The sequence below is a fragment of the Trachypithecus francoisi genome, unplaced genomic scaffold (genome assembly GCF_009764315.1).
Source record: "Trachypithecus francoisi isolate TF-2019V2 unplaced genomic scaffold, Tfra_2.0 Lachesis_group11, whole genome shotgun sequence".
NCBI classification, from domain to species: domain Eukaryota; kingdom Metazoa; phylum Chordata; class Mammalia; order Primates; family Cercopithecidae; genus Trachypithecus; species Trachypithecus francoisi.
Genome location: NW_022681456.1, coordinates 101955921 through 101969782, shown reverse-complemented (window position 1 = coordinate 101969782; position 13862 = coordinate 101955921). Strand labels below are relative to the sequence as shown.

At 40.0% G+C, this 13862-nt stretch overlaps 1 protein-coding gene and 1 long non-coding RNA gene across 5 annotated transcripts in view; one reads left to right on the top strand and one right to left on the bottom strand.

Moving 5' to 3' along the window:
- Window positions 1-13862, top strand: part of FAR2 (fatty acyl-CoA reductase 2) — a 188938-nt gene that overhangs the window by 154695 nt on the left and 20381 nt on the right. For all 4 annotated transcript variants that reach the window (XM_033222537.1, XM_033222538.1, XM_033222539.1 and 1 more), the window contains 2 exons: window positions 1408-1587; window positions 12854-13031. In XM_033222537.1, coding sequence (XP_033078428.1) covers window positions 1408-1587; window positions 12854-13031 — 358 coding nt within the window. The remainder of the gene's footprint in view (window positions 1-1407; window positions 1588-12853; window positions 13032-13862) is intronic.
- Window positions 1461-13276, bottom strand: LOC117090341. The gene is made up of 3 exons (XR_004439976.1): window positions 13046-13276; window positions 3746-3860; window positions 1461-1553 (listed from the first exon to the last, which is right to left on the bottom strand). It is a non-coding gene; the product is annotated as an uncharacterized LOC117090341 (long non-coding RNA).

Sequence of the window (13862 nt, the reverse complement as noted above, 5' to 3'; positions counted from 1 at the left end):
CAGGTGATCCACCTGCCTCAGCCTCCTAAAGTGCTGGGATTACAGGCGTGAGTCACCGCACCCAGCCACACTTTCATTTTTATAGAATTTTTGTGACTGTTCTCTTTCCATATACTTCTTGATTAAATTTAAGATAATTTTGCCAGGTTTTTAAAAATCTTGGGAATTTGATTAGAATTACCTTGTATATGTAGAATACCTTAAACCCATTTAACATATTTAAAATATTGATTCTTCCTATCCAAAAACAATATATGTTTTCCCATTTATTAAATTTTTTGTTATTTGTTTTTTGTTATATATTCATTTGTGATGAATTTCATATATTTTAAATGTTCAACTTTGAACATTTCTTCTCTTTTATTCTCTAATTTTTGTTTATATACAGGCAAGCTAGTGATTTTTTACATAATTTTTATCAGTGAACACCTTACTGAATTATAGTACATTTCAGCTTTTTAAGAAGCTGCTTCTGTTTTCCAGGTATGCAATTATATAATCTGACAGTAATTTTTGTGGCTGTCTTTTTAGTATCTGTATCTGTTCTTTAATTTTATTTTTCTTTCTAATTAATTAAAGGACTAGGACTTCAGAACAATGTTAAGTAGTAGTGTGATTGTAGGCATTATTCCCACCACAGACGTTACAAGCAGTGCTCCTAGCTTTCACCATTAAGAATGATATTGGCTAGCAAATTTAAATATATGTTGCTTAATCATTTTATTCCTATTCTAGTGAATGTGTTTAATTAAATTGGAAATGGAAATTAAACATCATTTTAAACTTTTCAAAATACATATATATTCTTATATAGTTTTTCTCTTTTGAGTTAAATTAAATTAGTAAGTTTCCTGGCATTGGATAAACCATGTATTCCTGGAATGAACTATTTCATTGTTATCACATACTGTTTATATAGCTTTGTATTCTACTAGCTGCAATTTTAGATTTTGACATCAATTTTCACGTCTGGCCTAGACCTTTACCAACTTACCTTGCTCATTTAAAAATTCTACTGTTGCTCCCCTCAAGTTTATTTATATTTTCCAACTTCTTCAGTTAAATGTTTAATTTACATGTTTTTGTTCTTTTAATGGCTGCCTATAGAAGCACCTTTACAAATTCAGAGGACTGTAATTCTTTTTTCAGTTGATTAGAACCAACTGTCCTCTAGATATATGTACGGTGTGTCAATGAATAGGATTTATGTGCACAAAACACATCATCACTACATAAAACATTCCGGGTATCACATAACTGTGTAGCTATGACCCATCCTTCTCTCCCTGGTGTTTGGTGCAGCCACCAAAATCTGATAGGTATGCCAGTTATTGGAGTAGGTACAGTTATAGCAAGGCATGATGCTGACTTACCTCATTGTATTTCCTTCCACTTAATCTTCTCTAGACACGCTGTGCAACTTAACGTCACTGCCACCCGGCAGCTCTTGCTTATGGCTAGTCAGATGCCAAAGCTGGAAGCGTTTATACATATCTCTACTGCCTATTCAAATTGTAACCTGAAGCACATCGATGAAGTTATCTACCCGTGCCCTGTGGAGCCAAAAAAAATCATTGATTCCCTTGAGTAAGTTGGTTTAATAAAGGGGTCAAGGGGCGGGTAGAATGTTGTTCTCTTTGATTCTTTGTAGCTATTAATGAGATGATGAAGTGAAACACTTTTGAAGCAAATGTTTTGAAACGGTGCTAGCCTTAGCTACCTTGTCTGCCAGTTCTGGTGGGGAAAATATTGCTAAAAGAGAAAGGGGATAGAAAATTCTTAAACATTTTGTGGAATTGTGTAGGACTGCATGAGGTACTTGGGAATACTATACGTAGAAGTGGTTTCTCAGATCTTAATGAACTTAGCATTGTCACTAGATAAAGCAAGTATAATGTATAGAATAAAAGTTCAGAAGAAAAATTTTCAGTTCAGACTGACATGAGTCTGGCATAGCTCCACCAGTAACTACCTGTGTGACTTTGAGCAACGTCCTTGCCCTCTCTGAGCCCCAGGTCCTTCATTTGTAAAATGGGCCCATTTTATAGTTGTGAGGTTGAATAAAGTTATATAAAATACTTATTGCAGTGCTAGGGAGTGTTTAACATCACTTAATCAAATGATTCGTAAAAAAGAACTAGCAGCCGGGCGCGGTGGCTCACGCCTGTAATCCCAGGACTTTGGGAGGCTGAGGCTGGTGGATCACCTGAGGCCAGGAGGTCACGACCAGCCTGGCCAACATGGCAAAACCCCATCTCTACTAAAAATACAAAGATTAGCTGGGTGTGGTGGCAGGTGCCTATAATCCCAGCTACTTGGGAGGCTGAGGCAGGAGAATCACTTGAACCTGGGAGGCAGAGGTTGCAATGAGCCGAGATTGTGCCATTGCACTCCAACCTGGGCAACAAGAGTGAAACTGTCTCCAAAAAAAAAAAAAAAAGAACTAATGAAGAATAAGAATTGCTGCAATATCTAGCAGAAGGTGACAGTCTCTTGACTTTTTTGACTGAGACACACTTTCCTTACTGTCCTATGATGCAAGAGAAATAATGTCTAGGATTTTTCTCTTCTTGCCAACCAGCAGAAACCACTTTCATCTTAGGACACAGCTCAGGTATTATTCTAAGCTTGTTTTCTGCTTATTTATTCTGCTCCTTTTTACAAAGCTTACCTTTAAAAAAAAAAAAAAACACTCTACATAAAAAGTATTACAGCAGAAAAATGGACTATTTCACGATGAATTTGTCACATTATAATTTTATATAATACTGTATTTATATTTAATATATACTCTTTAAAAAGTTTTAGCTAAATCAAGAGTTCGTTCCCTTCAGGGCAAACATTTTTATCTCCTCCAGCTCTGAGAATAGATATTTTTGTCTGTCATGTAAAAATATCCAGGACAAAGAAGAATGAAAGTCATCTAAAGGATCTGGAGGTTAAAGTTGCTAATAAATGGAGGTTTGCTAAATTGGTACAGAGAAAAATTTTACAGTGCAGAGTTCATCAGGATAGTGGGAGAAAAAGCAGGTGTACTCTGAGGCCCAAAGTCTAGACAATAAAGTATGTTTAAAGCCTCAGAGCATTTTCAGGATGGAATTGGTTTCTGTCAGTCACCCTCTTATGGTGTTGTCTCTTGGTAAATGTGATGCTTTCATATTTGATATTCAGGAGAGAGGCAGACCCCTTTTGATTCCAGACTGTTTCCTGGACATTCTCCACTGCTGATCTCTCTAACACCTGACAGGTCATAATGCAATTTGAGGTAGCAAAAGAGCCCGAGAGTACATTAGAGAAAAGAAGTAAGAGTCCAGGTGTGGTGGCTTATGCCTGTAATCCCAGCACTTTGGGAGGCCAAGGTATACCAAGGTGTGTGGATCACCTGAGGTCAGGAGTTCGACACCAGCCTGACCAACATGATGAAACCCCGTCTCTACCAAATACAAAAAAAATAGCTAGGTGTGGTGGCACATGCCTGTAATCTCAGCTACTTGGGAGGCTGAGGCAGTAGAATCACTTGAATCCAGGAGGTGGAGGTTGCAGTGAACTGAGATTGCACCATTGCACCCCAGCCTGGGCAACAAGAGCAAAACTTTGTCTCAAAAAAAAAAAAAAAAGAAAAAGAAAAAGAAAAGAAGTAAGAGTTCACCCATAGAGAAGGGCTTCTCTAGGTACTCCATACCACTTCCTCCCAAACTGTGTCCAGACACTAAATACCCCAGGTTTCAAAAAAGAATAAACTCACCTCCCAGAGGAAGAGTTGATTTACCTTCAGACATCCAGCACTTTCCATCCTCCCTCAAGTATATGTCAACCAGACAAGGCAAGTAACTGCTACATGATTTATGAACAAACTGCAACTGACATTTGTACAAAATTTTTAATGTCCATTTGTCATTTACTGCTCTCCAAGGATAACAATTATTTAAGCAACTAATTAGAACTAGGAATGAAGTCATTTTATCTCAACAGATAAATTTTGGGTGCAATTAAGGAAATAAGTTTTTTAAAAAAATAGAGAAAAGTCATACTTATTATTTGCTAAGTCAAGATTAATTAGGACATCCAGGACCACCTACCCAGGCTCATCTCTCTCAGCCCTCCCCTTACTTTCATGCTGCAGTCACAAAGAAGTAAGGCCTTCCCTCCCCATACTCTGCCTGCCTTTGCACTCGAAACTCTCTGTTTGTTCCTAGAGCTTATTTCCCCTTTTGCTTCACCTGGTTAATTCTTACTCAGACATCAAGGCTCCCCAGTGAAGCTCTCTGGCTTAGGCACCCTTCCCAAGTGCCCCCATAGTACCCAGTGTCCAGCTTTATTATTGCTCGTAACACAGGTCATTCTGAATGTCTGGTTGCTTATCTACATTCTACATTAGACAATGAGCTTCTCAATGGAAGAGAATATTTCTTGCTCCTCTTTGCATCTCCAGCTAGGGACTCAATGCTCGCTGAATGAATGAAAAGCTTTTGGTGGCACTACATGATTATTGTTCATATTGTTTTGACTATTTTTATTTGTTTGTTTTGACTGAAGCGAGAATAGATGACAGAATTCCATAGCAAGCTGATATTCTGGGATGCAGAAGTCTTATGTATAAAATATCTATCCATATCCCCACGTCTTACCCTTGTTTCTGGTTGTTCATTTTTTTCTTTTTAAACTTTGAATGAAACCTATATGTTAAGTTTTGAATAGCACTTTAAATAAAACCCAGGAACCCCTCACCAACTATACCATGATCTACAACTATTTCAACGACTCCTATACCAGAGGGAATTTTTGGAAGTTTTAGAATAACAACATTAAAAATCATTCTGAATAAATATCAATTCACCTAAATCCAGGTTTTGTTTCTTTGTTTTAGGAAAATACTTTGTTCCTTTGATTAATTCTCTATTTAGTAATTGGTCTGTGTTAAAATAGAATTATTTTCCAAGGTTTTTAGGTTTCTATTTCCCTTGGGAGTTTTTCTTTCTTTCAGTGCAACAGAGAAATGCCTGGGGGACAGTTTTGTTGTTGGTGTTGTTGTTAACAGTAACTTCCAGGGGTCTAGTGGCTGCTTTTGCTCTTAGTAGTTCAGCAGTTCTTATTTGTTTATAAGGAACCAGGAGTTAGACAACAAGATGATCTTGAAACTGTACTGTTGGCATTATATTCTCAAGAAAATCACCATGACGATGTAAAATGAAACTTTATTTTCAGCAAATCAGTTGAATGGGAATTCCAGGTCTGGGAAATAAAGAAGGATTTGCATTTTTGGCCCGGACCTTTCCTGATTGCTTGGGCAGCAGTGGTACTGCTCAGAGTTGTTAATAATGGGACTGTGAACTTGAACCCCATGCTTACACCCTGGTCCCAACCTTTGCAGACTCTGTTAGTTCAGTTCCCCCCATTTTCTATTCATCCTGTATCCTGAGACTGTCAGGCCTGAGCTCCCTTTCTTTAGCCCCTATCTAAAAACTTTTAGCATTACCTTGGCCCTGAAATATTCCAGAAAGATGAAAATTGATTTTGTTAGTACAAAAACTTTAGCACATTAGCATAAATATATTTTTAAAATAACTTAAATCAGGAGTTAATGTTTTTAATGAATATGACAAGCATGGCCGTTAATCAGTGTTAAGCAACTCATTTTCCTGGTTCTTAAATCTGTAGTTGTCTTCCACCCCTCATCCCAGTCACCAGTTCCGATTCTGACTCAGCTCTACCTTCATATTACCAGCTTCTGCCTAGTTGGTGTGCATAAATGGATCAGGGATTGCCAGTGAAATTCCAGTTTTCCAGAATAACAGCTTATATAGAAGGTTTATTTATTTATTTATTTATTTATTTTTTTGAGACGGAGTCTCGCTCTGTCACCCAGGCTGGAGTGCTGTGGCCGGATCTCAGCTCACTGCAAACTCCGCCTCCCGGGTTCATGCCATTCTCCTGCCTCAGCCTCCCCGGGAGCTGGGACTACAGGCGCCACCACCTCGCCCGGCTAGTTTTTTGTAGTTTTTTTTAGTAGAGACGGGGTTTCACTGTGTTAGCCAGGATGGTCTCGATCTCCTGACCTCGTGATCCGCCCATCTCGGCCTCCCAAAGTGCTGGGATTACAGGCTTGAGCCACCGCGCCGGCAGGTTTATTTTTTTAAGTGCACCTAACTGACCAAGAAAGGCAGGGTTTTATGGTTGGTGCTTTCCTTATTTTTTAGGTCAAGGTAACTCCTCTTAGGGAAACCAGTGTAGAAGAAAAGGGCTTTTGTGCCTGTATAAAAACCTGAAATAGCTAGAACCAGGTACTAGAAACACGGAATCACAAATATTTATGGCTCCATTGAACATATGTAAATAAATCTGAATTAAGAAGGGAAGGGGGGGGACATGAATCATTACTGAGCAATGGGCAAGACACTTTCACCGACATTTAATTCCATAATGTAATATTGTAGGGTTGATATTATTATCACTGCTATACTAATCACGAAGCAAAAAGCTCAGAAAGGCTAAGTAACTCCTTGAAAGTCTCTCAGACACATTTTTTATTCATGGCCACTTGATTCTGAAGCCCACGGTCTTTCCAGTCTACTCACAAACTTAGCAGTGGTAGAAATTAAAAGGTGCTTTCTGGCCGGGCGCGGTGGCTCACACCTGTAATCCCAGCACTTTGGGAGGCCGAGGCGGGCAGATCACGAGGTCAGGAGATCGAGATCATCCTGGCTAACGCAGTGAAACCTCGTCTGTACTAAAAATACAAAAAATTAGCCGGCCGTAGTCCCAGCTACTCGGGAGGCTGAGGCAGGAGAATGGTGTGAACCCGGGAGGCGGAGCTTGCGGTGAGCCGAGATACGGCCACTGCACTCCAACCTGGGCGACAGAGTGAGACTCCGTTTCAAAAAAAAAAAAAAAAGGTGCTTTCTTGAGATATAGACTATGTTCCAAAGAGCTCATATCCGAGACAAACAGAACAGGGCAGAATTATACACGTGTGGTGGTGGGGAAACTGGTGGAGTGGAGGGAGGCGTATGAGAAGACTTGGAAGAGTGGATAGAGTGTGGATAGGTGAGATGTGCACACGTGCCCGGCAGGGCAGCTGGAGCTGGGAAAGCCAAGCGTGTTTGGGACACAGCCAGAAGTCCATCTTGGCAGCACACGTGTTACGTGTAGGGAAGCAGTTAGAGATCAAACTGGAGAGGTAGGCTGGGCCATACTGTGGAGATTTTGCATACTATGCAGAGGAATTGTATTTAATTCTCTAGGCAGTGGAGATCTATTGAAGGAGGGCCGTGTGTGTGCATGCATTTTTGTGTATAATTTTGGGTTGTTTGTTCATTTGTTTTCATCATGGAAAAGTGCCCATGAAAGTGGGCTTCAGGAATATTAATATGGCCAGAGGTCGGGGGAGGCAGTGGATTAGCATAGGGAGTAGACAGAGGAAGTGAGACTCATTACCAGAGAGGAGTGGTATGGAAGACAAGAACCAGGGCACGGCAACAGATATAAAAAAACACCTCCATGTTTTGGGAAATAAAAAAACAGGAGGACATGGCTACTGCTTTGCATATGGGGTTGCACCTATCAAATTAACTCCAATTAGAACATGCATACTTGTCATGTTTTGCATTTCTAGTACCAGGGATTTAATTCTTTTAAAATTCAATTCTGTTGAAATTTTACTCCAAGAAGCAATGCGTCTTTGAGAGCTAATCCTGATATATTCAAATCTCAATGACTTCAGTTTATTGAGTGGACTTCTTCTAAATTAGTGATTCCCTGATTTGCCCGACTGTTGGAATTTCCAGGGCATGTTGAAAATACAGATTATCAGACTCTTAACTCTGCAGATGTATTTAGTGATTCTAAAATGGCACCCAGGAATCTGGATTTTTCCCAGAGGCCCTGTGTAATTCATATTTATGAGCAGGCAAGTTTGGGAAAGAGGGCCTTAAGGAACTTTTTCACTGAGCAGTCTTCATTTGAAATTAGGACCATTTATCTTCTTTATCTCTATGCTCCCTCTTTCTCCTGCTCTCCTCGCCTCCTGTTGTCTTTCAGTTCTTAGAAGCTTTAATTGAAAATTCCTAGTAGATCTGTACCTACTAAAGACCACACTTCTGAGGCTACACGGTCACCAGAAGACACAGTTAATCTGCCATGTAAAAAAGGAAAGGCGGCATGGGCACTGAGGGTTCAGGTGTGAGAGGCAGGCGAGTGGAGGCACCCCCAGCCAGCAGCAGTGGCCCTTACCACAGCCCTCTGGGAGATATGAAAGGAGGTCAGATGTTGGAAAGTAGTCTCTTTTGCCTTCGTGCTGTAGAACACATTGTTAACACTAAAAAAGCTGATCTCTTCTAGGGGAATGGTGAAAGCTGATTCTAGCACTTGTGCTTTTAATTTCAGGATGGCACAGCTTCAAAATATTTAAGTAGCTAAATAAAAATGAAAATTGTGTGTACTCTGATATTAGCAGGCTTTAAATTACAAACCAGTATAAGATTAAATTGTTTCTTAACCAAACTGAGTAATTTTCACAATGGCAGGCCATTGTCAGGACATTCAGCATCTGGCTCATGTTTGAGCCAAGCTAGGTGCTCTGTAAAAGTCTTAAGGGAAGGGGCCGGGCGCGGTGGCTCAAGCCTGTAATCCCAGCACTTTGGGAGGCCGAGACGGGCGGATCACAAGGTCAGGAGATCGAGACCATCCTGGCTAACACTGTGAAACTCCGTCTCTACTAAAAAAAAAATACAAAAAACTAGCCGGGCGAGGTGGCGGGCGCCTGTAGTCCCAGCTACTCTGGAGGCTGAGGCAGGAGAATGGCGTAAACCTGGGAGGCGGAGCTTGCAGTGAGCTGAGATCCAGCCACTGCACTCCAGCCTGGGCGACAGAGCAAGACTCTGTCTCAACCAAAAAAAAAAAAAAAAAAAGTCTTAAGGGACTTCTCCATAAGCATTATGCTCAGAAATACCCTGCTTCCCACTGGAAAGTTTAAGTTGACCTTGAAGCCACCTTCACCAAACCGAGGTTGGTCAACACTTTTCACCACTGCCACTGGACACTTTACTTCCAATTTTGTTTCCTGCTCTACAAAGATATCCCCTTCCTTCCTTTCCCACATTCTCTCTACAACCTTGTCTTCTTTTGAGTTCATCTACTCTCCCTTATCATTGTCCATCTCTGCTTCCCAAAACCTTATGTAGTACAGAAATTGGCCAATCAAGATTATCATGTGGAAGAGCATCCATTTACTGAATAAGGCAGCTGGCTCCTGGGGACAGAAAGGTGATTAGACACTGCGATAAAAATCATAATCCCTGCTCTTCTGGACTCACTGTCCAGTGGGGAGTAAGACACATAAGCAAATACAACTTGATAACTACAACAATCAAGAGAATGACATAATCTAGCCTGGAGAAAGAGAGAGCAAACGTTATCATAAGACAGTGTGTCCACTACTTACTCTCTAACAGATTTCCTGATAAACTACTAGGCTTGCCCACTTCTTGCATAAGAAAATTGAGGAGATCAGGGAAGGGGAAATACATATGCCTCTTGGTATTTCATTCAGTAAATACATAAATAAACTATTAATGATATAATCATGTTGCTTCAATAAGTTTGAAACCAAAATTGATAGTAATCTTTAGAGGAATTTGTGTATGTGTGTATATGTGAAAACACATAGACATATACATACTGCTTTCTGAAATTTTAAATGACTTTATGCTTCTTCTGAAGCAATTCAAGGTTAGAATTTGAGACCCATGGGTTCAAAACATCTTCTTGAGTATACTGGAGGACATTTAGATTAATTTCAGACATGTATTTTGGTTTATATAGTGTTTTTTAATCTATGCTAACTTATTTACTGTTTTAAAAACAAATTGAGAACAAACAACAGCAGCAACCCTGAACTGACTGTTTAAGTCCTAAGAATGGCTTGGCCCAACCAGTGGATGTGCATGTTTATTACACTAATCTCCTCTGAACCTGGGAATTGGCTAGATGAGCTGCAGATGGTCTGTTTGGCTGTATTATAAATGATATTTTATTTTTATTTGTTTTATTTATTTATTTATTTTGAGACCAAGCTGGAGTATGGTGGCACAATTATGGCTCATTGGAGCTTCCAACTCCCAAGCTCAAGCAATCCTCTTCCCTCAGCCTCCTGAGTAGCTGGAACTACAGGTGTACGCCACCATGCCCCACTAATTTTTTAAAACTTCTTTTGTAGAGGCAGGATGTTATTATGTTGCCCAGGCTGGTCTCAAACTTCTGGACTCAAACGATCCTCCTTCCTCAGCCTCCCAAAGTGCTGGGATTACAGGTTTGAGTCATCGCACTTGGCCAGAAATGACATTTTAAAACTATTACCTACAAAGATGTATGCTCACTGGTTGTTTTAGTGAAAAAATCACAATGCTTTAGGTTTATTGGCTCATTTTGTTTTATCAAAGAGCTTAAATGCAGTTGTGAATATTCCTGTTTACCCTCATGATAATTTAGAATGAGTATAATTATTGCCATATTCACAAGTACAGTTGGAATGAGATAATTTATATTCCTGTTTATCCTCATGAGAATTTAGAATGAGTATAATTATTGCCATTTTCACAAGTACAATTAGAATGAGAAGATAAAACAGTGGAATACAGATGTAACTGAGAGTAGCAGAGGCAAGTCATCTATAGAATATTAAAATTTCTTGCATGCGTGTTGTCAGAAATCTACAAAACCAAAATTTTCTAAGACAAGCAAACTCACCAAGCTTTATAAGGCCCCTATCCCCCAAGTATTATCCTTTCCATGTACCCCAGCATTAATTACAGCAACTGGTACTGGCCATGTGACATACATTCCCAGCACATTGTTGGGCTCTGATGTTTTCTAGGATTTTTTTCTTTATAGCTTTTTAGAAATTAAGCTCTATTCCCTCAAGACCTGGTTTTCTTTTTTCTTTTTTTTTTTTTTTTTGAGACGGAGTTTCGCTCTGTCGCCCAGGCTGGAGTGCAGTGGCCGGATCTCAGCTCACTGCAAGCTCCGCCTCCCGGGTTTATGCCATTCTCCTGCCTCAGCCTCCCGAGTAGCTGGGACTACAGGCGCCCGCCACTTCGCCCGGCTAGTTTTCTGTATTTTTTAGTAGAGACGGGGTTTCACTGTGTTAGCCAGAATGGTCTCGATCTCCTGACCTTGTGATCCGCCCGTCTCGGCCTCCCAAAGTGCTGGGATTACAGGCTTGAGCCACCGCGCCCGGCCAAGACCTGGTTTTCTTAAACTGTATATTTTTGCAGGTGAGAGAAAATGGTCTCAGGTCAGTCAATCCACTGTATGAAATGAGATAGTGGTAGGATTATTGTTAAGATGGAGAGGTGTCTGCATCATCCTATATTCTTTCCCAGCCCCCAGGTGACCATATAATTAAAATACCCTAGATCTTTCTATGTAGTTGAAGTTGCTTTTAATTCTAGAACCCCTCAATCTTTCTCTATTCAATTTAAATGAAAAGATATTTGAGTCTCCAGAACACACTCAGCACTAATAGAAGCAAAGCAAGAAAAATAGAAACATTATAGTCAATGCCCATGTTCTCACTCAGGATCAAATGAGGCATTAAAATTGAAAGCTGTGATTCTGAATAAGTCTTAACATCATGTACATCTTAGTTGCTCAAAAATTTGTCATGTCAGCAAAGTGGTAAGTGAAGATTTTCTACAATCAAAAATATTATAGTTCTGTAGAAATAAATGTACCACATTGATTAGAAAAATCACACTAGCATATTTCGGCAGCTTAATTTTTAAAAAGCTATGTTATATCAATAATTTAACCACATAGATCTGTTAACTAGAAGAATGTTACATATATAATTGACAATACTTTTGTTGCTTTCTTAGAGAGGTGTAGATAGACTTTGTGGTTATCAAGTGGTTCTGACATATTTTTAAGAAAGATTAGGCTGATGCTATCTAACTTGGTTATTCATGATACATGTTATCTTGTAAATAGGAGTAGTCAATAATGGTGATTTTGAAGCTATTTCAGAGCACTATAATCACCCCACTTGACAGACTTCAGAATTCACTGGAAATCTCTGGAGATAATTATCAAGTTATTAGCATAGACTTTAAACAGATCTTCAAAAATGCATTACATAGGTTTGCTAAAACAGATTGTAAGTCTACCAAAAGTAGTCAATTTGATTTGATTTGCATTCAGTGAAATTTTTAAAATTTAAAGCTAAAGGCTTCAGGATTACTATGTCGGATTTTTATCGGACAACACTGAGTAGGGCTGCCACTGAAGCACCTTGGATGAGAGCCTCTAACTCCCTGAACACAGCATTCAGCACACTACTGGGAGAATGACTGGGACTCAAATATGTGTTCAATAAATGTACTTAAGAGCTTGCTGGAGAGGAAGTAAAAATAACCTCTAATATAGTACTAGTAAACCTCTATTTTAGTACTACTACAATAAAGTAGTAATCAATACTGATAAAGTAGCAGTAGAGCTAAAGTAGTACTAATAAAGTAGTACTAATAGCCCTATACTATTATTCGTAATAAAGTAGTATTGCTATTGATTCTATCAGTCTATCTACCTACCTGCCTGCCTACCTACCTACCTACCTACCTACCTACCTATCTGTTTGGATGGCAGGGCATAGGATAAGATTGGGCTTAGCAGTGGAGAGCAAAGGGCTCATGCATGCTTTGAACAGGTACACATTCAACCTTGGTATCATGTGACTGTTCTGAATTCCAGAACCGAGGCCAAAACGTGGAAGTTTTGTTTGATTGTGTCTCACATTTTCCTTTTGGTTTATTGTCTAACATACGTTACTAGAATTCTCTTTATTCTGACTACCTTTTAGGTGGTTAGACGATGCTATTATTGAAGAGATTGCACCCAAGCTGATCAGAGATTGGCCCAATATTTACACCTACACCAAGGCCTTGGGAGAAATGGTGGTGCAGCAAGAGAGCAGGAACCTGAACATTGCCATCATAAGGCCCTCCATTGTGGGAGCAACTTGGCAGGAGCCTTTCCCAGTAAGCCCACTCACCTGGATTCTGTGTTTTGCTTCCAAACTAAGATTCTTCTAGCCCAATTACTTTCTGATGTCTTTCTTCTCCTTCTCAGGATTTATAGCTAAGTGCAGCCAATCGAATATGAACTAGGGCAAAATTCCACTTTGGTTTCCAGCATGTGTCTCCTCTGGCAGTTACCTTGACTGTCCTAGAGTTGGATGGAGAGCTTAAATTAGCTTCTAATGCCGGGCGCGGTGGCTCAAGCCTGTAATCCCAGCACTTTGGGAGGCCGAGACGGGCGGATCACGAGGTCAGGAGATCGAGACCATCCTGGCTAATACGGTGAAACCCCGTCTCTACTAAAAAATACAAAAAACTAGCCGGGCGACGAGGCGGACGCCTGTAGTCCCAGCTACTCGGGAGGCTGAGACAGGAGAATGGCCTGAACCCGGGAGGCGGAGCTTGCAGTGAGCTGAGAGCCGGCCACTGCACTCCAGCTTGGGCGGCAGAGCAAGACTCCGTCTCAAAAAAAAAAAAAAAAAAAAAAAAAAAAAAAACATTAGCTTCTAATTACTCTAGTCTCAAAATTCCCATGGGTGATGGTTTCATATCTTGGCTTTCTTACTATAGTTTAAGCATACCAGAATGTCCTTGGTGGCCAAATTGGTAGTATTGCAACTGCCAGGGTAAACAAGAGTTTTAAAGCTCACAGAAGGATCTCAGTTTAGGAGTACTAATTTTTTTAAACCTCAGTGTACTGCCATGACCTTTTGAAAGTACTTTGAATTACATCATCTTCTTCAAAGCAAATCTGTGAAGCTTTGGGGTAGATAAATTCCAGCTCCACTACTT